General features: G+C 40.3%; 1 protein-coding gene across 5 annotated transcripts; it reads left to right on the top strand.

Moving 5' to 3' along the window:
• Window positions 1–25: 25 nt before the first annotated feature.
• On the top strand, window positions 26–26,394 carry LOC103547426 (V-set domain-containing T-cell activation inhibitor 1-like). 5 transcript variants are annotated; one of them, XM_070582637.1, is made up of 6 exons: window positions 68–546; window positions 6,304–6,707; window positions 9,492–9,544; window positions 14,778–15,182; window positions 16,151–16,435; window positions 25,858–26,391. In XM_070582637.1, exons 3-6 carry the CDS (start codon window positions 9,493–9,495, stop codon window positions 25,890–25,892), a joined length of 777 nt encoding a protein of 258 aa, XP_070438738.1. In that variant the 5' UTR covers window positions 68–546; window positions 6,304–6,707; window position 9,492; the 3' UTR covers window positions 25,893–26,391. The 5 variants fall into 5 exon arrangements, with proteins under 5 accessions (XP_070438737.1, XP_070438738.1, XP_070438739.1 ...); XM_070582638.1 differs by lacking the exons at window positions 68–546; window positions 6,304–6,707 and adding an exon at window positions 6,730–6,815 and having other exon boundaries at window positions 14,778–14,940; window positions 15,091–15,182; window positions 25,858–26,394; XM_070582636.1 differs by having other exon boundaries at window positions 26–6,707.
• Window positions 26,395–27,296: the final 902 nt, after the last annotated feature.

Genomic DNA, 27,296 nt, shown 5'->3' with positions numbered 1-27,296 from the left:
GCCCCACGTGGCACGTGGCGCGCGGCGCGGAGGGGGGCCGCGGGCGGGGTGCGCACCGAAGGCCTTCCCGGGGCTCTCTGACCCCGGTCCGGTTGGGGCGGCCGCGCTGGTAGTCTCGGGAGGCTGTTGACTTGTCCACAGAGTCCAAGGCCGCCTCAGTAAAAGAGCCCGAAGACTGCTTGGCCGTCTGGCCTTGAGGGTTCGCGTGTCACAGCGCGCCGCCCCCTTGCGTCCCGGTTCGGGAGGGGGCCCCGACTCTGCAGGCTTCAGTGAGGACACAGGAATTTCGTGGTGATTCAGCTCCATTACACAAGCCCCAGGAATTTCAAGTCCCGGGATTAAGCAGGCCGGCTTCGCTATGCAGGGACAGCTGGGCTGGAAATCAGAACCCCGGGGCCTGCTGTGCTGTAGCCTCGGGTCCTTGGACCAGGGATTTGATTTCAGTTTCTCGATCTGTAAAATACGATAATACTTGCCCTGCTTGCAGGACAGGATTTTTTTCTCTTTTTTTTTTTTTTAAAGCAAGATGGCAGTAAGGTATATCAAGTAAGGACGTTTCGACATTTTAGCTATAGAAGCACTTCTGTGGTTTTTGGTTTGAATTATGGTCGCTAGAAATGAATTTGGGAGTCGTGGAGGAGATTCGTTAATTTGAGGGAGCTCAAATTAATTATTAGTTGAAGAACTCAGAAAGCATTGAGATTTTACTGTAGGTTAAAACTGCCGTTTAGCTGGGGAAATCTGGACTCTGGCTTGGATTTAGTACTTTTAATTAACATATTTTCTCCCTTGTCCTAAACTCAGTCTTTTCTGAAATTAGTTTGTATAATTTTGAAAAGTCTTGAACAGAAATTAGAAAAGTATTTAGCTTTATTTATTTTTTTACAAACGTTATGCATAGAAATGTTAAAAGATTGTGTATAATCAATGAGATTAAATTGCTTTCCTTCTAAAAAGGAGGTGATTTGTGTGAGAAGCTTTATGTCTCTTACCTGCTGCCAAACTTTAGTTTCTGGCTGAGTAATAGTTGTGGGAAGATAAACTTTGTTAATTTAAACCAGGAATAGAATGTTTTTTAAAGCGATAGGGTTTCCTGCTCTTGAAACTTGTTTTGAAAGGGACGTTTTAAAAATTAGACCTTGTTTTGGATCAAGATCACATTCTGGCAGGAACCCTGATATGTGAAAATCGCAAATATTTAAAATAGTTCAGTTTTATTCTTTAAAAAATGCTTCTGTGGTAAAAAAGTGACAGGAATGTAATTTAAAATACAGAAAAATAATTCGAGTGTGATTCAGAAATAGAGTTAAGATTACCAATTAATGAAATTAAGGGGGAAAGATGGAAATAGCCTCCATAATAGAGAATGAAGCTACCTGATAGGAAGTTTTGAAGAAATGTTTAGATTAATGTGAGAATCCCCTCATTGCTCATTACGAGAAGCCCTCTCTGTCTCAGCAACCATGGATGCATCTCTTAACCTTGCAGGCACATGGGTCTAAATTAAGCAGCTTCCCCCAACACTATATGGTGGGCCTTGAAACTACCCAAGCAGCCTGGAGAGTTCTAAGACCCTCTTGGAGGTGAAGGAGCTTTGGGGGCTTGGACCTTCGCGGTGATGGGATGTCTTGTGGCTCCCTGAAGGAGATGCCAGAGAGGCAGTGGGATGCTGGAGAGTGTGAGGGAGGCAGAGACAACGTAATGCATTATCCAGGGAAAGAGATATGGGTGTTAGGGAATTGGGAAGGTGCATGGCATAGTTGTCCTCTTATCAAATCTTCACCATTAAGCTACTCTTGGGTCAAATTGACCATATTTCAGGATGTGTCACCTGACTAGAATGTTATCGAAAAAAGAAAGAAGATCAAATGAAGGGCACTTCCTCCTTCAGCCACCTGTCTGGGTTTCCTGAGGGCAGAAACTGTGGGTATTCACCATGGCACTGCCCCTGAGGCATAGTAGGCACTCAGTAAATCATGTGTGAATGAAATAAATGCATGAGTGGGTTTTGGCATACCTGACTAAGATGGCCCCTGGTTGCCTAATTGACTCCAGAAATCAAGAAAGAAACTGTGGAGAATCCTTTCATAAACCATACTTGCTGGGAGGCAACGTACTGATATAGTTAAAGCGTGGGCAACGTACTGATATAGTTAAAGCGTGGGCTTTGGCTTTTATCAGATAGAGGGTTCAAATCCCACCTCTGGAAATTAGGTTTCTCTTACTTAATCTTGATTTTTTTACTTAATCTCCTTAAGCCTTGATTTCATCATTTGATTATGAAGAATATTATGTTTCATAGGGTCATTATAGGGCTTAAGTCTCAAGTGCTCAGCGTAGTACCTATCACGAAGTAAATACTCCATAAGTAGTGGCAATTATTATTAACAGTAATAGTAATAGTAGTTATTGTTATAATTATTACTCTCTCCTGCATGTTAGATTGTGATCAGGGTAAAGAGAAATGAAATTGAGAACAATCTTTACTCATGATGGCTCTCTGCTCTGGACCATGCCATGTTTTAGGGATTAAATTTGAGAGATTGATGTGGACTCTCCTTGCCCCTGAGTCTCGAGTCCCAAGATCTATGTTTATTGTCCTGTCTCCTAGTTATATCAAGACATTATGGCTCCCAAACTGGATTTCTACCTGTCTTCCAGCCACCTCTGGTTCAGATAGCCTTTCTGCAGCACTGCTTCCACTATTTCAATCCATCTCTCTTCCTCCTTCCCTGACCCCGTGTCTCCTCATTAGTTATCAGATGAAGGCCAGTTGCTTAGCCTGGCATGTAGCGTTTTCAGTTATTTCCATTGCTGAATCCCTCTCAGTTTGGCTTATCCAGTTTGGCCTGGGATGGTTTAAAATTCTGCCATCTTCCTACAACTGTAGTCCAAATCTCAGACAACCACTTACTCTCTGTTTAAGGCAGCATTGAAGGCAGAGGGAGCTGTAGTCTTACTATCCATCCTGAGAAGGCATCGGCCTCTCTATATACAGGGGCCTGGAGTGGGTCTGCAGCCAGTTTGTCATTTAAGGTCTACAGTTTGGTTATCATTAACAGTTCCTTCTGCCTCAGTTTATCGTTACTGTAGAATTGATAGACTAAGATTAATTGGTAGATTAAGCTTTTCTGAGTATCTTTCCCCAAACCAATCTTTATTGAAGTTTGCTCTCCCTTTATTTTGAAGATTCAAATAATGATGTGACATTTTTGGATGGGTGTCTTTGGCGAAGCATTTATTAGAGCTATAAAAGCATCCTCATGACTGCTTCCATTGAATTCACTCCATTTATGGTTTTTCTCACACTGGTGAGGTGTTTTCCTTGGTGATTGTTTTGGGAATTTGAGTGGCTGTAAATCTTTTTAATTTTTTCCGCTTGTTCAGTCTATGTTCCACAATTGTGTTGTTTTACCTTTTCACAGATAGCTAGTCATAACAACATCTAATAAACAAGCTAAAGTACTCTTAGTCACCAATTTATTCATTTGCAAATACTCATTGAGCATCTCTTGTGTGTAAGAAACTGAACTATACATTGGAAATGTATAGAGACAACTAAAAATAATAGCTGACATTTATTGATTGTTTTCTAAGTGCCAGACACTGTCCTATGAGCTTTGTAGTCATTATTTTATTTAGTCCTCATTCTATAAGGTAGGCATTATTATCCCCATTTTACAGACAAGAAAACTGAGATGTGGGAAAATTAAGTAACTTGCCAAGTCATACAGTTATGATGGGGCTGGATACCAAAATAGTGGAATATGACTCCAGTGTTATGATTTTGTCCAAATAGTCATTGCCTTCAAGAGACTTAGAGTATAGTAACAGATTAAACATGAACCCATTAAAAAAACAAGTAATCCAACTTAAAAATGGGCAAAGGATCTGATAGACATTTCTCCAAAGAAGATATACAAATAGCCAATAAGCACGTGAAAAGTTCCTCAATATCATTGGTAAATGCGAATCAAAACCACAAAGAAATACCACCCATACCTGTTAGGATGGCTAGAACCAAGATAGATTTGAGTGCTGGTGAGGATGTGGAGAAATTGGAATCTTCGTACACTGCTGGTGGGAATGTAATATGGTGCAGCCACTTTGAAAACAGTCTATTTCCTCACAGATTCAAAAAGTAGAATCACCATGTGACCCAGCAATTCCACTCCTAGATATGTATCTAAGAGAACTGAAAACATGTCCACACAAAAACTTGTACATGAATGATCATAGCGGTGTTATTCATCATAGCCAAAAAGTGGAAACGACCCAAATTTCTATCAACTGATGAATAGATAAATAAAATGTGGATACCCATACAGTGGAATACTATTTAGCAACAAAAGTAAATAAAGTACTGATACGTGTTACAACATGGATAAATTTTGAAAACACATAAGTGAAAGACCTCAGTAACAAAGGATCACATAATGTATGATGCAATTTATATGAAATATCAAAAACAGGCAAATTTATAGAAACAGAAAATGGATTAGTGGTTGCCAGGGGCTGGAGGAAGGAACAATGAGGAGTGACTGCTAATAGGCACAGAGTTTCTTTTTAGAGTGATGAAATGTTCTAAAATTGATTGTGACGGTTGCACAACTTGGTGAATATACTAAAACCATTGAATTATAAACTTTAAGTAGATGAATTGTGGTATGGTATGTGAATTTTATCTCAATAAAGCTGTTACAAACCCAAAGTAACTAAAATATAAAGGAGCATTTGATAACTGTCATACAGAGGCATAACCAAATACTATGAAAATTCAGAGGAAAGAGACCATTTCAGGCCGCTGCAATCAGGAAAGCCTTCATTGGATGGCGGAATTTTGATATAAATGGGGTGAGGCATTATGAAATTGGGGGAAAGGAAAAGAAGAGGTATTTCTTGAGAAAGAATGGCAAAAGCAAGAAGGAAATTACAGCATGTGTCTAGGAAATGGTGAAGGGTCTCATTTGGCTGGTGTGCTTGGTGCTGGTATAGCCAGGAATTGCCACACTTCGTAGAATATAGGAGAAAAGATTTAAAATTCTAAGTATCCCCCAAATCTAAGGTGTACTGTTATGACGTGGTGTAAAGGAGGAGTAAAGCTTGAAATGATAAGTTGGTCTAGATCATGGTGGAGAGGTATGAATACCAGGTGGGGAGATCGTCTCTGCTTCTTTCCTTACTGGAAGCTCTAAATCCCATTTCCTCATTAGCTCATGTAGACATACATGAAAAGACTGCCAGGCTTGGTACATTCAGGAAAAGACAGACTGCCAGGCTTGGGGGAGTCAGTGGAATGTGGCATCTGTAGAAAAAGCCTTATTTCTGAGTACAAAGTATTCTTCAAGGTTTCTCAATACTGTGGTAGCGTCAGGACGTTCTTCCTCTTCCTCAGGGTGGAAGTCAAGACTCGAGCCCCGTAGCATAAATCAGAAAAGTGATATGAATTGATAGCAATTATTTCATTCCATTCCCCAGTTCTTTTATTGAGCATACTATGTGAAAAATCTATGCTATATGTTGTAGGAGCTTTAAAAACAAGGCATCCCTCAAGACTTCAGGTTAATGGATGTAGCTTTAAGCTTATTTTGAAACTTCACAGGTGTTTCCTTCACTTAGCCACTAAAAGTGATTAGAGGAACTGAGAGGTTCCGGAGACCCAAGGTGAGGGACTAGCTACTCCGTTCACAGTCAGGTGGGGTGAGGGATACAGGGTGAAACTGTGTCAGGCCCTGATTCCCAGCAGGAGGCCTCCTGATCTTGTGTTAATATTATCTGCTCTGTTCTAGTAAGTCTGTTTACCAGAAGAAATGTTCCTTCAAACCCTTGTCTATAGCTCACCTGGGTTGTGTGCTGAGTATAAGAACCAGGTCAACCCAGTTCAGACCCAGACCCAGTAATCCATGTGCTGGGGGGGGGGGGTGGAGAGGGAAGGGCACCCTAATAAAGAGCTGGCCACTACTGAACTTGAGCCTAAAGGTAAATTGGAAAGATTTGAATGGGAGGCACAAACCATCCTTATCCCTAAGAGGAAGAGAATAGAGAATAAATTTCATTTGCTTTCCTTCCTCTGCCCTCACACTCTGTACCACATCATGTATGTAAGGTCTTTCTGTCCATGTCTTTATTTTTCTGCTTATAAAGTATTTATTGTAATGTAAATGTAAAAGGTTATTATAGGAAATTCAGTCATGTGATGAAAACAATAAAATCACACATAACCTCACCATCTAAGAGTAACCACTGCTAACATTTTGGTGTATTTTCTTCCTTTTCTATATGCGTACGTTTTGTCCCACAAAGTTGAAATCATACATACGTGTAAACATATATTAAGTTTTATATTTTGATTTTTCTCACTAAAAATTATATAGTGAGTATTTTCTGTTATTTAATTTTTCTTCAAAAATGTGATTGTTTAAAACAAGCTCAGAATGATGCCCCACTGTTGGACATCGTGGTGTTGTTTTAGCTCCACTCTTCCACCACAATTCCTTGCAAACACTTTTTTAGCCAACAAATGCAGCTATAAGAAATATTAAGTCTCACGGAGCTCTTTGCCAAGATTTTGCCGCAACAGCTTGGTAATAACAGTGTCACCAAGCCTTCTCCCTGGGGGCTGCCACACAACTGTGCCTTCCAAGACGTGCTGACTCCACCTCACTTGCTTCTCACCTGGCTGATCAGGGAAACCAGCTGTGATACAGGTAAGCTGTTTCAATAAAGAGACTGTTTATTTAGGAGAAATAGTTGACCGGAGAAATCTTGACTGAACTCAAGAGCGAAATGACGGATGAGGTGACTGAAGCGTTTAGGTATCTACTCCTACTGTCTCTGGTCCCTTTACACTTATGTCTCCACATAGAGCTGGTTCATAGACTTCTCATAGTTTTTCTGTAAATGAGAGGTGAAAAGGGTACAAGTGCTGGAGGAATTCCAGGATGTACTGCTGAAATTTTCTGTTTTGGCGTAGTTGATTGTTATCTTCAGCACTATATGAATTTATTTTTTCTTTTTCCAGTTATATAGTAAACCTTTGTAAGAACGTTATACTAAATTCAATTTAGTTCAGTTAATGCAGTAAACACTTATTGAGTGCCTCGAACATATGGAGCACAGTGATGGATGTATGGAAGACACGGAGGACTTAGCCCTGCCTGTAGGAAACTTACAGTGTGGTAGGGGTGATAAGATATGCGTGCAAATAGCTAAAAGTAGACCAGGTTATATGAATATTTAATGATGGAGAAGTGCTTACAAAATAGTGTCATGAGGAAAATTAAACTGGACGCTAACCTGTGTATACAAATTGAGTTGTCTTAAAAGGTGAGCATATAAAAGACTGAAAGAGAATACTGCAAAATGGTAATATTGGTTGTCTGGCTGATGGACTTAAAAGTAATTGCAATATTCTTCTTTGTTCTTTTCTATTTTTTCAAACTTTTTTTTATAATACATCTGGATTACTATTAGAATCAGTAAAAATAAGATTTATTAAACAAGTGAGAGTACTATATAAAAGTACAAAATACAGTGGAAGCGCAGAGGAGCAAAGATTATATCTGACTGGGATGGGGAATAGGGAAGGCTTTAGAATTTATGTCTTTCATAGTGAAAAATTTTCCATCTTGGATATAGATAATGAAATTTTATTGAGTTGAAAAGGAATATTATATTCCTACCTTTTTTCCCTATGACATTTGACTATAATCTCTCTCTGTTAACTATCTATAGCTCTATTAGCTGCTTGCTGGAATATTACGTTTTAAATTTTATGTTATTTTAGATGTGTCTTTAAATTTTTTTACTACATCTACCACAGAGAGAGATTTTCTAAATCAATAGTTGTCAGTCACTAGCTGTATACCTAGTGAGGGTATACAGACTTGGTGAAGAATCTCTCCACTTGTCCCACTGACCCCAGAAATGCTTTATTTGGTCCTTGATCAGCAAGGGCTGCTCCTTAATCCTATTCTTCTGAAGACTTCTGTGCCTGTTAATATTCAACCCACAGAGCACATATTCTCCAGGGTCTAATAGGCCTCAAGGAAAGAGACATTGTAATATTCCACAAGCCATCTGCTCTGTCAGCCTCTGAGCTTCCTGTTCTCTTGGTGGATGCCCTGGGTGATGAGACTTCCCATGGTGTGTGTGAGTTGCAGGTTTGTCAGGACAGAATTTAGGTGACATGCACAGAATTCAGCTATCCTGAAAGGTGAGAATCTTGGTTCTGTGTGATGCTGGATGAATTATTTACCCTCTCTCTGCCTAAGTTTCCTTGCCTATAAAATAGAGATAATAATGGTATCTACTTCACAGGCTTATACTGAAGGTTAAAATTGGCATTTGTAAGCATTTGAAATATAGTTGCTATTATTATGCTGTATCATAGACCTAGAGGATTGTGGTGGGGTTTTTTTTTCCTTAATAGATAACAGGAGGAAAAGGAGACAAGAAAATATGCTGAGAGGGTATGATAATCTTACCTTTCTTTCTTTGAAATAGTAAGGGATAAAATAACATGTAAAGAAATAAATCCATACAAGGTGATTCAGGCAACGACAAAAGTATGTTCAAGATATCCAAGGGGGAATGATGCACTGGCTAAGAGATCAGGGAGGGCTCTGAGAAGAAGTGCTACTTGGGCAGAGTTTTGAGTGATAAGTGAGTAGTGAGATGTAGCAGATGAGGGTGGTGGTGATGGGGGATGTACCAGGTGCGGAGGGTTTAGACAGCACCATGACTTAGGGATGGTGCTGGTGGAATTGAAGTGTGGTGGGAGTAGTGAGAAATGACACCAGAGAGGAAGACGGGATCCAGCTCAAGAGTAAGACTGCCTTTACCTGAATGTAGATGTACATTTGTGTCAGGGCTTCTCAAAAGGGCTGAGCATTCCCCAAGCCCTTTATCCCACCCCTTCCAGGGCTGTCCTAGGCTCATTAATACCATTCCCATTAAAGTGCAGCCCTGGCTGGGCAGACTCGTTTAGTTCTGTCTCTATTTTGGTTATTTTTTTCCATTTGGGAAGCATCACTTCATAACTTCCCAGATACACCTGTATATCTACCAGTTATACCCCCTCTACTGCTGACTTTGCCCCAGCAATGCCCAGAAAGGCCAGCAACAGTTGCCTGGGAAGCCGTCACTGTCCCCTCAAATATCATCTCAGGGCTGACTCTGATCCAAATGAATTCACATGTGACTCACCTAAAAAGACAGATTTGCAGACAGATAGAGTTCCAGGTTCACATAGCAAATCGAAGAAATCTGCATAGGATCAAACTGAGTGAACTTGACTCAGTGGGCATCCCACGTGGAATTCTGAGGTGCTGGAAACCTCTGTTGGCTAAAGGTGCATCTGGTGGGCGTGAAGTTTAGAGGTGGTGCCTGTGGGGCGGTTCCTCGGACTCAGCGGTGGTGGCTGCGTTCTGCTGGCCCACACTCTTTCTTGGGGGAAGCAAATTTTCTGCCTTTCTTTTTGTTCCTTACAGAATGTCTTTCTTTTTGGCGACTGTCAACATACTTCTACTTGTTCATGATGCCGGTGAGTCACTTTTCAAAAAAACTTTGTATTTCTGAAGCAGCTTTGGGATAGTGAGGAAAATAGTGATTTGGAGATTAAAAAAAAAAAAAAAACAAGCAAATGATTTAATCTCTCTGAACCTCAGTCTTTTCATTTGTTAGATGAGAACAACAATGCTATATTTGTTTCGCAGGAAATGGTGAAGGGCAGATGGGAAAATATAATAGACACAAATTGTAAAGCCTTATTGTTTATTCTATTTTTGTTTTTTTGAATGAGAAAAGCCTCCCCACACTCCTAATGTGGTTTGTCTATTTGAGGCCATATCTGGATAACTACACTGATTCACATGTATAATGTGAATTCCCTCAACCAAAAAAAAAACAAAAACAAAACTAGACACTCTCTCTGACTTCAAGTGACTCTGACAAGTGCTGATTTAGAGTATAGTATCACAAAATATTTGAAATCAGGTCTGTCCTGAAAAATCTGGATGAGCAGTCAACACAGGGTTTATATAACTCTTTGTACTCAATTCTTCAAAAATGTTGGGATGAACAGTAAATAGATGTTCAAAATGTTAATGTAATTCAGCTACCAAAAGTATACATGCAAAAATTTCTTTTAAAAAAACACATGTATCCCAAACCTGTAATATAACTATTCCACATAGTGATCAAACACATTTATAGTTTCAGGCATATGTCGTCTCTCAGGGACTGATAGCAGTTCTGCCAGTCTCTGAGAGGTGGAAGCAGCTTGAAGGCATCCTCTGGCTCCATAGATCTACTCAGGAGTTAGTGCAAGGCCTGGTCCACCCAGATTATGTCTACTGACTCTTTTCTTTTGATGCTTGGTTACTCTGTGTGCGTGTGTGTGTGTGTGTATGTGTGTGTGTGTGTAGAGGAGGCAGTAAGGCAAAGTGAGATGGTAATCCACTCATAGTCAGGAACAACCTAACAAAATAAAGGAATGGGTGTGTATGTAGGTGAGAAAGAGAAAGGTGTGTCAGCTTTAATAATATCTTACATTTTATAGCAATATTGACAATCTACTACTATGTACAAGGTACTAGAGTAAGTGCTTTAGATATAATATCTTTCTAGAGTTTTCAAAGTGTGTTCCCCATTATATGATTTTTGCTGAGCTTTTGCCTCAGCTTCTTGGCCTTGGGAAGCTAGAGACATAATGGTCTAGAAATAATACAGATTGAAATAGACAAAAGTTATTCAGATTCAAGTAGGACCATCTGCAGACATAAGTCAGAAGTTGGCTGTTCTATTACCAATTACATCATCAGTAAACCATGTTTCATGATTCATTCGCTAGGGCCTTTGGATTCCTGAATCTGTGACCCTTTCCCTTGGGGCCAGAAAGAGTACAGCTATAGCAAGACCTCCTGGGTGTACTGAGAAGCTAGGATCAAGGACCCATCATGAGTCAGCTACATATTATTATGAGAGAGATTGGGAATAGGGGCAGTTTACCAAGGTATCCACCCATCTGGTCCACTCCTTCTGTCCCTCTGGAAAATGACTGAGCCATGTCATATAAAAACAGTCCCTAAGAGCCCAAGGTATTTCATAACAACCCTGGGGCAGGTGTTCTTACCCTAGTCATACATAAGGAAACTGTAATTCAGAGAGATGAAGTAACTTGCTCGATGCCAAATGACTAGTAAGGGAGATTTAGAACTAGAACTTGGATTTACAAATCTTCAGACGAGGATTTGTTGATAACTATAGTCCACTGCTTCTTGTTTATAACCGCATCAGACAAATAACAATTTAAGCAAGAAAGCACTTAGTTTTTTGTATGCAAATCTGTCCTTCTAAAGGTTATGTGAGTTGTTTCTCCCAGCCTCCTTCTTTCCATTCTCATCTGTCTTCCTTTATATTCGTTCAGTCACTTATTTAATTAGTCATTGACTCATTCATCAAACTTAAAACAAGTGCCTACTGTTAGAAGAAAGAACATGGCTCAGATGGAGGGCTCCAGAGCCAGCCTGCCAGGGTTTGAGTAGTAGCTCTACCACTCACTAGCTGCGCGTCCCTGAGCAACTTACTTCACCTCACTGTGCCTTGGTTTTCTTAGAGGTCAACTGGGGAATGTAATAGTACTTAATTTCAGTGTTAGCATGCTGATTAAATGAATTAATTTGGGAAGAGCTTTTAGAATGTGTCTGGCACATTGTAAACACTTAATAAATGTTACCTTATATATTAGTCAGATTCTCCAGAAAAAGAGAACGATCCAAAGCTATATAAAGAGATCATGTGATTATGGAGGTAAGAAGTCCCAAGATCTGCAGTGGGCCAGCTGGAGACCCAGGAAAGTGATGGTATAGTTCTATTCTGTGTCTGAAGGCTCAAGACCCAAGAAGAGCCTATGTTTCAGTTTGAGTCTGAAAGCAGAAAAAGACGGCAGTCTCACGTCAAACAGCCCGCAGGAGGAGTACCCTGTCACTCAAGGGAGGGTCAGCGTTTTCGTTCTATGCAGGCCTTCAACTGATTGGATGAGGGCCACCCACATGAGACAGGACAATCAGCTTTACTTGGTCTACCAATTCAAATGTTAATCTCATCCAAAACACCTTCACCTACATGGCCAGAATAATGTTTGACCAAATATCTGGGCACCCTGTGACCCAGTCAAATTGACATATAAAATTAACTGCCATGCCTGATCCTTTTTTACTGTATCAAGTCCCCGTGCTAGGTACTGGTGAAACAGGACGGTAAAGATATGGTCTCTGCTCTCTGTGGACAGTCTATGGCCAGCCCCACCAATAGCCACGTGGTTGCTCCTTCTGGAATGAGCAGATTGCATCTATTACTCAGCTGGAATGTCTCCTTGGAATGGCTTAGGAGCGTCCTTGCTTACTAACTTTCACCATTTAGATTTTCCCTTGGTGCTTCACCTATCTTTTCTTCTATTTCATCTCACCTCTTTATATCAAACAGTACCTTTACTTAGGCTCGCATTGGCCAGCTCTTCTTCCTTTCTGATGCTTGTTATCTACACAGTGTCTGCAGGAGAAAAAAATGTTGCCTTCTTTTTTTTTTTTTGCAGGGAAGTGATGCAGGGTCGGTGAACCGAGGAGTCGAAAGAAAGATTTCTCAGACTCTTAAGATCTGGCAGTAGTGCTCTTTTATTTAGAGAATAGAATAGCAGGGGACAGGACCCATGGGCAGTCAGGCTGCTGCGTGGGGACAGGGCCCACGGGCAGGAGGAGCCACTGCTGCTGCTTCTGCTGCTGCAAAGTTGGGTGGAGAGTAAGGCTAAATTTAAGGCATAGGTATGTGAGTTATCTCTTTACAAAACAAAGGATATGTAAAAAAGTTAAAATGGTGTCAGTGCCTGTAGGGTCCGGCCATTTGGTGGTCCCACAAATTTTAGATAAGAATCAAACCGGATTGAGTAAATGGCAGAAGTCACCGCTTGAATTTTATCCTCAGCTAAAGACAAAGGAGGATTTGGGGGTGGGGGGGTCAGTTACATGAGGTTGCCAGACAGTAACCAATTTAAGTTCTGGCCTCTGGCATTGATTAAGAGTTTCTAGAGATAAGGCCATCCCCCTTCTTCCTGGCACAGAGAGGGAGGCATCTTCACAGATAGAGGTTTCCCTTAGAAATGTAAATGTTTCCCAACAAAGGGACAAGCAAATTCCACTCCTCGGAGCCTGCTTCTCATCTGTAGTTTTAAAATTAACCAGCCTAAAAATCCTCATTATAAACCGTTTTAAAATTAACCAGACTAAAATTCCTCATCAGGAAGGATTCGCCCTAAGCTAACATCTGTTACCAATCTTCCTTTTTTTTTCCTCTCTGAAGTCCCCCAGCGCGTGGTTGTATATCCTAGTTGTAAGTCCTCCTAGATCTGTGTGAGCCAACACCACAGCATGGTAACTGACAGAGGGGTGGTGTGGTTCTGCCACCAGGAAACTTACCAAAGTGGTAAGAGCGCCAAACTTGAACATCTAGACCATCAGGGCTGGCTCAAGATTGCCTTCTTATTGTAGTCTCTACTTTCATAATGCTTCAGTTTCATTATTCAGTCTTACTCAAATTGGGAATTTAATTAGTTTCATAGGCTCTTTTGAGTTTGGTTAACTATTGGGGCCAGCCCAGTGGTGTGGTGGTTGGGTCTGTGCACTCTGCTTTGGTGGCCCAGGGTTCATGGGTTCAGATCCTGGGAGCAGACTTACACACCACTCATCAAGCCACGCTGAGGCAGCATCCCACATACAAGATAGAGGAAGACTGGCACAGATGTTAGCTCAGGGACAATCTTACCTCACTTAAAAAAAAAAGTTTGGTAACTATGACCCAAAAAAATTTTTTTAAACTCTGCAGCATCTTATTTTTTTCTGTAGTGCTACCAGTATTTTACTTTGTGACTCTGAACAACTTTGCTTCCTGGCTTTCAGTTTTGTCTTTTAGTAGCAGAGACATTTGACAGAAGAATTCTGACTTGGAAGCCCAATTATCAAGTAAATTAGAGAAGGATTGTTCTGAAGTGGTTAAGGGAGTGGAAATCTCACTGATTTGGTCTTCCTTTGGCTGTCAGTGGCAAGATTTAAAGATTTAATCAAATTCTCTCAGCTTTTTTCCAGCTCTAACATATCAGGATTCTGTTCCATGTCATGAGTCTATGAGTGGTACATAGGGCATAGCTGTATTCCTCATATCCTCCACCTGCTTCTGTTGATAACTCTGCCCAGACCAGTAGGTTGAATGGACTGATTTACTGAAAATCTGTTTCTGCTTTCTGATGTGCCTTCCTGGACTGCCAAGACTAGAGAGTAAAAAACTACATTTTGAAGACTCCTTTGCACTTTGGGCTCTGGGAATGACATAAGCTCTGCCGATCAGATTAAATTGGCAACTAATGTAGGTGGGAGAAAGGTAACAGTGCCTGAGGCATCCTTTCTTTTGCCAGCGTGAATCTAGCAGGTGCAGTTTGGCTCTGGAGCCAATGCCTGCAGTGATGACTTCCTGATTTAACAGCTTCCTGATATGGCAGAGGCAGCAGTTCCACTGGCAGACCAGCTCTGCAGTGGTGTCCTGAGCCTAACGTAATGTGGGAAAGGACAGAACACATGTATTGCACGTCTTATCTTCCATGCTTTCTTTGGGCTCATTCCTCCAGCTAGAGTAATTTCTTTTATCTGTTATTAACCTGAATATAAGATCTGAGTTCACTGGTCTTTATAAGTACTTTGCTAACTTCATTTCTTCTTTGATGTTCTCAGTGTCTACAGAAGAGTTACAGGCTCACCCTTTCACTGATGTTACCCTCTCCTGCCATTTCTCCTTTGTGGAGGGCCCAGAAAATCTTGAGTTTTCTTGGGAAAGAGAAGACATCAAAGAGGAATATGAGGTAGAGGATGATAAAGAATATTACCACTTTTTCAGGTACTATGATTTTTTTGAAGTTTTCTCAAAGCTGGTTTACCAGTTTCACAATAACACAGAGCAACTAGAGGATCAAAACTCCTTGTATGAGGGAAGAGTCTCTGTAGATCGGGCTGGAATTTCTGAGGGGACTCTATCACTTTTATTAAGAAATGTGGATTTCATGGATGAAGCTATCTACAAGTGCTCAGCCATCACACCATATGGAAGAGGCGAAAGTACAATTAAGCTAATAGTAGAAGGTAAGGGAATTTATTGGATGAACTTGGTTTCAATCTCTGTTTTTGCTCACAGCACTAAATTCTAAGTTTTCTCTTCTGGTGTTCTCACTTTTTCTCTTCTCCTCAAATATTATAGGCTCTTCTCATTCCCCTCATGAGAGTCTGCCATTTGGAATGGCAATTTATCTTAGCTAAAAATATTACTCTGAACCAAAGTTGCTGTTTCTACACCTGTCTACATCATTCATTCATTCAAATAAGCAGCAAAACATAAAAAAAAAAAAAAAACAACCACTGGCCTTATCCCAAACTCACCAAACAAATTGTAACACTGAAAACCCAAAATTTTTCATCACATAATACACCTACATGAAAACTCTGAGATATGTGTGTGGTTTAGTGAGAAGAGCCCTGTGTTGGGGGTCAGGAGGTTCTAATTCTAACTCTGGATGACTTGGACAACTCATTTAGCTATTCTAGGCTTCATTTTCTCACCTTTAAAATGTAGGATTGGATAGGACCAGTGGATCTCCATAATGCCCCAGGGATCCTCACCCTTCCTAGGGTTACATAGAGAGTGGTCTTCTCCCCACTAGAGATCTCACGAGGGTAGAGGGAGGCATGGCAGAATTCCTCCAGAGTGAGAGTTGGAATTGATGGGAAGGTGGTGGTGAGAATCATTTGATATCTTCTCTGATTCTCAGTAGGGTATCTGAGGTCCACAGAGAGTCTGAAATGAACCCCTCAAAGGGGAGAAGATTCCAAAAATAAATACAGCAGTGGTAGGTGAGACCTGAAGGGCAGGAGCATATGTGTATCCTGATTTTCTCTTGCCATGCCTGGATCTAAATTTTAACTACAGTGGACCTCAAGATATGTTGCCTACATAAGGGTTAATGTAAAAACTCAGGGCAAGATTTCTGCTGGCCTGATCCTCCTGGGTCTGGGATAAAAAAGGATCTAATTGTTTTGTTGTTTTTTCCAACCAGACTCTGAAATGCCCCAGGTGCAGTTTGATAGGATTAATGATGAGGACGTGGCCATGTGCATCTCCAAGGGCTGGTACCTTGCACCCAATGTGACCTGGCTGGACCGGGCAGAAAGGGATCTGAGCAACCACAGTACTGTGGAGGTCCTGGAGGAGCAGATGAATGGCTTCTACAGGGTGTTCTCCATCCTGAAATACCCTGTCAAGTTAAATGAGAAATATGTCTGCCGCATAACAGAGACAGATGTGAACAACCAGCCCTTCAGAATCATACGCAAGTACCCAAGTAAGTGAGTGGAAGTTGGGTGTATTTCACCACAAAAAAGTCATCATTCTTTAATATTTACTGAATGCCAAATGTATCAGGCACTCCTGGGCACTTTGGAGAGTAAAAGAACCATGAGAAACATAAGCTTGTAGGCTGAGGCGAGAGAAGGTGGTGAGGTGAAGTCTCTGGGTTTGAAAAAAAAAACACTTCAGGGACTGACAGCTTTCACCCTGATCGACATGGCTGTTGCTCTTGGTGAGGCTTCTGTTTCTCTGCTAAGGACATCAGCTTTATGATGTGACAGAATGTCTACTCATAGCTATCATTTATCAGCCTCTCACCACATGCCTGGCCCTTTACATATGTCATTTTAAGTCCTTGCCTCAACCCTGCAAGGTAATGGTTATTGCTCTCCCCTTCCTATATGAGGAAACCAAGTTAAACAATTTGACTAAGGACATGGTTAATAAGCACAAGAGTTAGGATTCAAACCTATTTTTTATGAATCTAAACTTCATGTAATTTATTTTCTTATACCACATAGCATTTATACATCTAATGCTATACATTGCATGAATAGATCTAAATCATATATTTGAACCTGGGTCTAACTGCTTAACAAAGGCCTGGGTACTTTTCCACTCTAATATGGTTGACTCAGGGGCATTAAGTTCCTGTGTTATAGCATCCAGAACCTCAGGCAGAGCGGTTGATCTGTGCTGCCATGTATGGCTCCACCTGCCTCTCCTTCAAAGAGGAAGGTGATGATGATGAGTAAACTTGTACCATAAGCTAATTCCTTCTACTTTCCTGTGTCCCTAACTTAGATCCTTTCTCAGACCTTCTTGGAGGGTCAGATCTAGCAGGGACTTTAGCTGTCGTCATCTACTAACCACAGCATGCAGGAGTGAGGAAACAGAAGTCCAGAGAGCTGAGATAGTTGTCCAAGATCGTACAGCCTCCATATGAGACTTATTAAGGGAGTCTGACTTCATGCAAAAGTTGGTTGGTCACCTTTCAGGTCTAGTCTATATGGTCCTGGCAATTAACTGAAGCATTCAAAACACTTTCGCAATCCTGGATCTCCCAGTAACTGTGAATACTGTACAACTGTTAAATTATTCACTAAAATTTTTAATGACCTAGGGAAAAGCTCCCAATGTAATTTAAGTTGAAAAAAACATGTTGTAATCTAGTACGTGTAGCATGAGCCCAAGTTGTTTAACTGTATGCAGATTAAAAAGAAAGGTTATAATAATTGTTATTAACAACAATTACTGGTTACTTCTGCATGATGGGATTGTAGGCAATTTTTATTTTCTTCTTTGTACTTTTCCGTCTTATGCAACATTCCATAATGAACGTGTATTATTTTTATAGTCCAGAAAAGCTATACTTCAAAAAATCTTTTTTAACATCTTTATGAAATATAATTCACATGCCATAAAATTCATACATTTGAAGTGTACAATTCAACTGTTTTAGTATATTCTCAGAGTTGTGCAACCATCACCACTACCTAATTTTTAGAACATTTTCATTACCCTGAAAAGAAACCCCATACTTGTTAGTAGTCACTCTCCATTCCTCCCACCATATTCCTCAGTCCTAGGCAAACACTGATCTGCTTTCTGACTATATAGATTTACCTATTTGAACCTTTCATATAAATGGAGTTATACAATATGTGGTAACCTACTTCTTTCACTCAACATAATGTTTGCAAGTTTCATCATGTTATAGCCTGTATCAGCACTTTACTTATTTTTATTGCTGAATAATATTCCATTGTATGGATATATATAACACATCTTATTTATTCATTCATCAGTTGATGGAAATTTTGGGTTATTTCCACTTTTTGGCTATGATGAATGATGCTGCTATGAACAATGGTGCACAAGTTTTTGTGTGGACATATGTTTTTATTTACCTTGGTATATACGTAGGAGTGAAATTGCTAGATCATATTGCAACTATTTTTTAATCTTTTGAGGAATTATCAGACTGTTTTCCAAAGTGGCTGTACCATTTTACATTCCCACCAGCAGTGTATGAGGGTTTCAATTTCTCAACACCCTTGTCAGCACTCATTATTACCTGTCTTTTTTATTTTAGTCATCCTAGTGGGTATGAATTTTATCTCATTGTGGTTTTGATTTGCATTTCCCTGATGGCTAATGACGTGCTTATTGGTGATTTGTATATCTTCTTTGGAGAAATATCCATTCAAATCCTTTTCCTATTTTAAAAAAATGGGTTATTTATCTTTTTATTATTGAGTTATAAGACTTCTTTATATAGTTTGGGTACCAGTCCCTTATCTAATATATGATTTGCATATATTTTCTCCACTTATGTGGGTTATCTTTTCACTTCTTGATGATGTCCTTTGAAACTGTAAAGTTTCTGAATTTCATGAGATCCAATTTATCTATTTTTATTGTCACTTCTGCTTTTGGTGTCATATTTAAAAAATCATTGCCTAATCCAAGATCACAAAGATGTACTCTTATGTTTTCTTCTGAGAATTTTATGATTTTAGCTCCTATGTTTAGGTCTATGATCCATTTTAAGTTAATTTTTGTATATGGTATGAGATATCATTCTTTTGTGTATAGATATTCAGTCTTCCCAGGATCATTTATTGAAAAGACTATTCTTTCCCCATTGAATTGTCTTGACATTCTTGCCAAAAATCAGCTGACCATAAATGTCGGGTTTTTTCTGGACTCTCAGTTCCATTCCATTGAACTATGTGTCTATCCTTATGCCAGTACCCGACTGTCTTGATTACTATAGCTTTTTAGTAAGTTTTGACACAGGGAGGTGAGTCCTCCAACTTTGCTCTTCTTTTTCAAGATTGTTTTGGCTTTTCTTGTTTTAACATTTCCATATGAACTTTAGGATCAGCTTGTCAAATTCTGCAAAAAAGACACCAGGGATTTTGATAGGGAATATGTTGAGTCTATAGATCAATTTTGAGAGTACTCTTATTTTAGCAATGTCGTCTTCCAATCTATGAACATGGATGTCTTTCCATTTATTTAGGTCTTCTTTAATTTCTTTCAATGATGTTTTGTAGTTTTCAATGTTTAAGTCTTGAACTTCTTTTGTTAAATTTATTCCTAAGAATTTTATTCTTTTTGATGCTTGGTGTAGAGGATTGAAATTGGCCACCTCAAAATGTGTCTCTTTGGCTTGCTTATTTTTAAGAACAAAAGACTCTGAAAGAAACTTTGAACTTCCCCCTAACTTCCTAAAAGAATTTAAGATGCAAGACCTGTTCCAGGAAGGGGCTAATACCATAAGATAACATTGTCTATAGCAGGCTCAGTAAACACTTGTTTAACAAACATTTACATTTTCATCTCCATGTAAATTTCTTTCCTCCCCTTTCAAGCCCCAAACCACTACCCCCAACATCCTCCTTTGTCTTTAGCTGAGAATGGTATTTAAGGTGGTGGCTCTATCCATTCTGGCAAGTTGCTCAGCTTTTCTAGGTTTCTCCCATATTCTTCTTTTTCAAAATTGTTTTGGCTATTCTGTATTCCTTGCATTTCCATATGAATTTTATGATTGGCATGTGATTTTCTGATCAAAAGCTGGGATTTTAACAGGGATAGTGTTGAATCTGTAGATCAATTTGGATAGCATTACCATCTTAACCATATGATGTCTTTTGACTCATGAACATATGATGTCTTTCCATTTATTTAAAGGTATACTTTTTAAAAAATGTAAATAAAATGTGGAGGCCCTGAGGTTAAGAGAATTTGGAGAGAAAAAAGACTGGTATGTGACATACTAGAGAAGCGAACTCAACTTTAGTATTAATTTTGCTACTCTCCTACTGTTGAAGCATGTAATGGCTCAAACCCAAACTCTAGTTGGAGTCATTCATCTATTAATTCAACAAATATTGGTAGAATGCTTAATCAGTGCCAGACGGTGCCAATAAGATAAACAAGATAGACGTAGTTCCTGCCCTCATTCAGTAGACAAGTTAGTGGGGAAGACGTAGATTAAGTGAGTGAACACTGCAGAGTGAGGGGAGTTAAGATGGAGAGAAATAGGGGACAGCAGGAGCATGCAGAGGGCCTCTTCCCCTGGTTTAAGAGGCTAGCATTGGGTAGGGTAGTGGCTCTCCAAGCAGAGCCCCCAGACCAGCAACACTGGCAATATCTGGGAGCCTGCTGGAAATGCAAAATTCAGGCCCCACCCAAGACCTACTGAATCAGAAACCCTGGGGGTAGGCCTATGTTTTAACAGGGCCTCCAGTGATTTTGACCCACTCTCAAGTTCAAGTACCACTGATGTAGGGCATTGGCCCTCAAGAGTGGTGAAGACACTCAGGAAATCTCTGGCCTCTCCTCCCTGTGAGGATGTGGTGCCATCTCCTCAAAGCCATGTGCAGCAGGCAAGGAAAGCAGAGCACCTGGCTCCTTGCCCCACTCCAATAAAATAAGACTAACTAGACAGACTCAAGAGATTTAAATATCCTATTTTGAGTTTTCTTTTCCTTTAAAGGAAAGAAAAGAGGGAGTTATTTATTCCACAGGTTATCAAGCCTTTCCTATATATTCAGGAGTAGTTACAGGTCTTTGACCATTGCAGTGGGTCACAGACTTTCTTTTGAGACTAGAAGAAGGTGTTAATGAGTTGACTTCAAGGAATTCCCTCTTTTATGTCCCTCTAAATTTCAACACCTAAAAAAGGTCCTGGAAATGCTTAAAAGGCCCCCATATTTTGCTTTTCTTCACCTCCTTTTGTGGACTTATTTGTATAAGGCCCTTTAAGATCTGACATATGCCTGTTTTTCTAGCCTCGTGGCTCTCTATTTTTCAACACATGGCTGTTGCTCATTGCTCTCAGCTTACTGACTCCTCGTGGTTTCTAGGTTGTGTGTATTTTTTAATTCTGCTGAGCCTTTTTAGAGACTCTGGCCTATGCTTGGAATACCTTTCTTTTCTTGGACTGCCTTAGGGACTCCTGCTCATCCTTCAAGATTTGGCTTAGACTTTAAGCCCTTCTTAACTCTCCTACTCTCATTTCCATTTGTTCAATATTTCATTCATTCATCAAATATTTGTTGGGCTACAACTCTGTGCCAGATACTCTTTTAGGCATTGGGGATGCAGCAATGAACAAAACCAATCCCTGCCCTCATGGAGCTTACATGCTCCATGTAAGAGCATGTAAGTGGGGAGAAATGGACTGTAAATAAACAGATCATTAAAACATGTGTATGCCACTGTATGAGTCCATTTATGTGAAATACAAAAATAGGCAAAATCAATCCATGCTGTTAGAAGTCAGGGAATTGTTCCCCTTGGAGTGTGAAAGGGGACTAGTGGCTAGAAGAGAGAATGAGGAGACTCCAGAGGTGTTGGTAATATTCTGTTTCTTGATCTGGGTGCTAGTTACATGGCTGTATTCAGTTTGTGAAAATTAATTGAGCTGCACACTTATATGCGCTTTTCTGTATATATATTACATTTCAATATAAAGCAAAACATATTTATGTAGTATATCAGATGGTGAAGAGTCATATAGAGAAAAATAAAGCAGGGAAGGCAGATTGGAAAAAGGGGAGTTGGGGGGAAGGAGGTTTGCAATTTTAAATAGACTATCTAGAGAAAGACTCACCAAGTGGTTAAATTTTAGCAAAGACTTGAAGGAGGTGAGGGAGCCAGGCCTTGAGGCGGGCAAGGGCTGACAGATTTGAGGATCAGAAAGGAGGCCAGTGGTTGGAATGGAGAGAATGCATGCGAGAGTATAAGAGATAATATCAGAAAGATAACAGGAGGCTGGATTGCGTGGTGCCTTATAGGCCGTTGTAAAGCTTTTGGCTTTTGCTCATACTATAGGAAGACATGGAAAGCTATTGGAGGGTTTTGAACAGAGGAGTGAAATGATCTGACTTATATTTTAAAAGTATCTTTCTAACTACTTTTGAGAAAAGACCCAAGAGAGGCAAATATGGGAACAAGGTGACCAGTTGGGAGATTGTTATAATAATCCAGGTAAGAGAAGATGATGATTTGGTCCAAGGTGGTCGTAGTGGAATTGGTGAGAAGAGAGATGGAATTATGTATATATTTTTGAAGGTAGAGCAGATAGGATTTGCTGACAGATTAGATGATGATGTGAAGGAAAGAGAGGAGTCAATGATGGCTAAGGCTTTTGCCCTGAGCAACTGGAAGAGTGGAGTCACCATTTATTCTGATCAGGAAGTCCTGGAGTTTGGTTTGGGATGTATTAAGTTAGAGATGCTCATTTCAGGTATTTGAGAGACAATATTGAGTAGGTGGTTGGATATGAAATTGGAGTTTAGGAGAGAGGTCCAGCCTTGAAACATAAACCTGGGAGTTGTCAATCTACAGATGGTATATCAAATTATGAGACTAGATGGGATTGCCAATGGAGTCGTCATAGGTGGAGAAGAGTAGGGTCCAGACACTGAGCCTCCAACATTTACAGGTCAGGGCAATGAAGAGAAACTAGCAAACGAGAATGAGAAGGAGTAGACAGTAAAGCAGAAGGGAACTGAGGAAAGTGTCATGACCTGGAAGCAGAACGAAGAAAATGTTTCAGGGAGGACGTTGTGGGATCACCTGTGTCAAAAGCTGCCGATGGCTCAAGTAAGATGAGCACAGAGTAGATCATTTCAGAGAAGGAACATAGGCAACTTTTGGGGACTGAGAATAGATCACTGGACAGTTAACATAGAGGACAGTTTGTTTCAAAAGGGAGCAGCAGAGAAATGTGTATCAACCGAGTAAGTTATAAGGTCTTGTTTCTCTTCTTTTTTTAGATGAGAGAAATAACAGCATCTTTGTATGTAGATAATGAACAAATGGAGAGGGTAAAGTTGATGATGCCGGAGATGGGGAAGAATTACTGAGTAATGGTCTGTCAGTAGGCAGAGGGTATGGGAGCTAATGCACAGGTAGAAGGCTTTGCCTTGGGAAGATTATGTAAAAGGGGGTAGGATAGTACGTGGGCAAGATGCAGAAATGTGAGTAGTGTGGGAGCTTGTGGAAATTCTCTTCTTGTTTCTAATTTTCTTAGTGAAATAGGAGGTAAGTTGTTAGCTGACTGGGAGGCTGGGGATTGTGGTGTTGAAGGTTTGAGGAGAAAGTATGAAATACTCATCTAGGAGAGTAGGAGAGATTAACTAAAGAAACATAACAGGCTTCCTGAGCAGTACTAAAGGCACTTTTGAGGTTCACGGTTGTGAATTTAAAGTGAGAACCCTCAGCATGGCTGTATGTTTTTCCCTGGTCACATTCACTTGCTTATGTGTGGACACAGAATGGGAGGAAAGTCAAGTTAACCAGATGTTGGGGTTTTGCCATGCAAGTATGACAAAGGAAGACAAATATGTGCTAGAAAATGATGACAATAATCAATCAATCAATAATAATCAATGGGATCTAAGCTGAGTTAGGACGGATGAAGGATAAAAAGGGGAGAAAGGAAAGTGAAAAAGTGGTGGGATCAGTAGGTTTTAGGTCTTGATGGCAGCCAAAGAATTTTTAGAGTTGGGTACTAGAGATAGTGAGCTGCAAAGATGAAAGGTAGTGGTTGGAGAGTTTCAGTGCTTGAAATTGAGGCAATGGAGTGGTTGTGGTTACTGCTAATGATAAAGTCTAATTCTAATCACGGGGAAGGTGGCTAAGATAACATGGAAAACAAGATCCTTGGAGGAAAGGAGGTCTAAGTCCAAAGGAGGTCAATGGATGGATCATATATGAAATAGTAACAACAAGAATTATGACAGAAGTAATGTTGGACAGCTTGACAGAACCAGCAGCTAAAACCAAGGAATGTTGCTGGGGAACAACAAAGCTTGTAACATAGAAGGGTAGTGAGTGGAAAAGTCTAATGAGATGAGATTTTAAGCTAGAGGTGTGTAGAGAGGAGGGAGGGAGAATGATCTCGAAGGCATAATGAGAAGCAAGGACTTCACTTGCCCTAAGTGTATGAAGGATGCTGGAAAGAAAACCAGCACTACTTGAAAGGGCAATAGGAGAATCAATTTCAGTTAGAGCAAGAAGGTGAAGAAAATGTTAACAGAAGAAGTTGAGAATAGAAGGGGTTTGCTGATAATTGATAGCAAGTTCCAGGGGGCACAGTAGAAGGGTTTCAGAAGTTGGGAATGGGTTGGAAATGGGGTCAGAAAAGGGAAGGTACAGAGCCATATAGGGCTCAGAGTCCATGGGGTGAAGGAGACCCTGGGGGTCTTGGGCTTCTTGTGGTGTTAGACTTGAATAGAGAAAAGACATGAAGAAATTAGGCATGCTGGTTTCAAGACAGACGCTGATGGCAAAGCTGTGAATGGTGTGGGGGGAAGAGGGAGCACATAGAATTCTCAAGTCCTCTTTTTACTCTCTGTGATGGAGGTGTGGAAGCCAGGGTGGCAGACTTCTCTGGAACACGTGCAACTCGGGGACTCCCTTTTGATTCTTGTAGGTGATGGCGTGAAAACTGGAGAAAGAGAAACAAGATAGCCACATACAGCAGCTCAGGTTGTGCGTATTACAATTCAAGGGTGCTCCATTTATATAGACTCTGATGTAACTGGCATCCCCGGGTGAATGCGATGCGACTGCCCTGGAAAAACACACTCTCCATAGCACCTCAAACACATTATATTTACAAATTTATTGCATTACTGAAATTCATTATTATTTATCTTGTCACAAGACTGTGAATCCCTCACAAGCAGGAACCATATTTCCCTCTCTCTCTTTTCTGGCTCCTAACACAAAGTAGGCTCTTGGAATAGGTGTTAGCTCTTAACTCCTGAGTCTTATCATCATGCCCCCCGAGATGCAAAGTAACTTGCAACCTTGAAATGGAAATGCACGATCTGATCTCCTTATTCCTTTTCTCAGGAAACATCGGGGCATCCTCCTCTCTTCTCTCACTAAGGGCTCACAGACTAGTAATCACACTCTGCAGTCTTTCCTTGGCCTGGGATGAGTTCCTTTAGAGTATCCTGGAATGTGGTGGGATTTGCCAACTGATGACATAAGCTCCTCTTACACATGTCTCAGCTCCACAAATCAAAGACACAGGAGTGCTATTCCAAGGCCCTGCACCTGGTTCACTTGTTTCCCTTCTCTCTCTGAAAATTGGTAGGAAATATCTTACTCACTTCCCCTTTCTATTTTGCTTCTCTAATTGTTCCCCAAACAATATTGTTGAATTAATGAATGAGTAATTGGAATTTCGCCCTACAAATGAAAGAGAGCTGCTAGTGGTGTATGAGAGATATTTAGGGCTACTGCTCTTAGAAGGAATGGAGAGAATTCATTGTTCACAGCTGTTCTTTCCTGTGTGACTTTCAGAAACGCATCGTAGCTGAATGCAGGGTTTGCCTCGAATACAGAACTCTGATCTACCATGTTTCCTTTCTTTCTTTTCTCTAGGGAGAAGGTATCCTCATACCTCTGACTACCGTTAAGAGATTTGAATCACATCCACCCAAGGACCAAACTGTCCTGCCTTTAGCCACTGGAGCTCCTGGTTTTCTCTTGAGGATGATATTCTTTTCGTCCTAGGCACCTGTCTGTCACAAACAGAAAAAAGTAAGGAAATAACAGGTCCAGTGTGTTAGATGTTGACTAAGACTATAGGAGCTCCCTTATTTTGTCTCTCTTAGGTCTGTATGTTAAAGTCTTGTTGTTTTTTTAATCTCTAATTCTCTGTTTTATTTATAAGATTTACTTTTATTTGAACTTCTGCCTTTCACATGTTAAGTTCTCTGGGTAAAACTTAAAAATCTTAACTGCAAAATGAAAGACGATTAAAAGCTGATGAACTATCCACTCTGTGTATTTCACTGACGTGGTGCATTATTGGGGAATTCGAGGCAGAGCGTGTTTTCTCTAAGCTAGATTTTCTGTGTTTTGGTGATCATGTTACTTGGCACTTTGCTGATACAAAGGAGAATCTAAGAAAGAGACATCTTCCTAAAACTGATTATGGATGGGAATTATTATATTTCTAAAAGCCATTGCTGGGCATTACCAGGCAAAGACTATGAAAAACTTGGAAATTCAAAGATGAGACTAACTCTTGAACTCTTCTGATTTGCTCAAGTGCTTTCAGAGTCTTTGTTATTCCCATACTCCACCTTCCAAATCTCTCCCATCTCTATGCTTTCTGTATAGATTCTCCTCCTTTGCTCCTTCTGGAAGTTGGGGGGATGTCTTTCTTGGGAGCTGGGCCTTGTAGGAATCAAGCTTAGGCTCTGGGAGAGAGGGGAAAAAGGCACATAAGAGAAAAGAAAAGACAGACAGCTGTCCAGGAAGCAGAGATTTTAATTGGCCCCAAATCCCAATTTTTTGAATCACTGGATTCAGGTGATGAAATAATTTCCATGGAGATAAGACATATGTCTGTTTCTAAAGCCTCCATAGAGGAGGGCACAGAAAGAAGACCCACCAGGCAGGTTTGTACAGTTGTACAAATTTGACATCTGCAGTCTAGGGTAAGTTTTTACCAGGCCGAACCTTTGAGGTGTATGCTGGAGGTTGCTGGGGGCCTCACACTGACTGACTGGCATGACTCCTGGATGTGTCATCTCTGGGGAGACCAAGTTGGACTGGGGGTCACATTTCAGGGAACTTCACAGGCCTGGTCTGAACTGCTTTCAAATATTTACTTAAATGAAACCAAAGTGAGAGGACATGCAGAGTTATTAGAACTAAATGAAGAAACCTATGAATTACTGACACATGATTGGCAATGACATAATGGAGAACACTAAATAGGAATTAACACTTCAGATTGATGTGATGATCTTTCAAATAAAGGGAAACATTGTGGCAAGGTAGAATGAGTATGAGAAGGACCTAGGTTTGAA

Source organism: Equus przewalskii, chromosome 18 (genome assembly GCF_037783145.1).
Source record: "Equus przewalskii isolate Varuska chromosome 18, EquPr2, whole genome shotgun sequence".
NCBI lineage: Eukaryota > Metazoa > Chordata > Mammalia > Perissodactyla > Equidae > Equus > Equus przewalskii.
Note: the sequence above shows the minus strand (reverse complement) of the source record. Positions and strands in the feature narration are given on the sequence as shown.

Bases quoted from the DNA above. Each gene is read 5' to 3' on its own strand.
- LOC103547426 (XM_070582635.1), top strand. From the start codon at position 6,787: ATGACGGATGAGGTGACTGAAGCGTTTAG. The intron at 9,545-14,777 runs GTGAGTCACTTT...TGATGTTCTCAG, and splicing joins TCTACTTGTTCATGATGCCG to TGTCTACAGAAGAGTTACAG. The intron at 16,436-25,857 runs GTAAGTGAGTGG...TCTTTTCTCTAG, and splicing joins AATCATACGCAAGTACCCAA to GGAGAAGGTATCCTCATACC.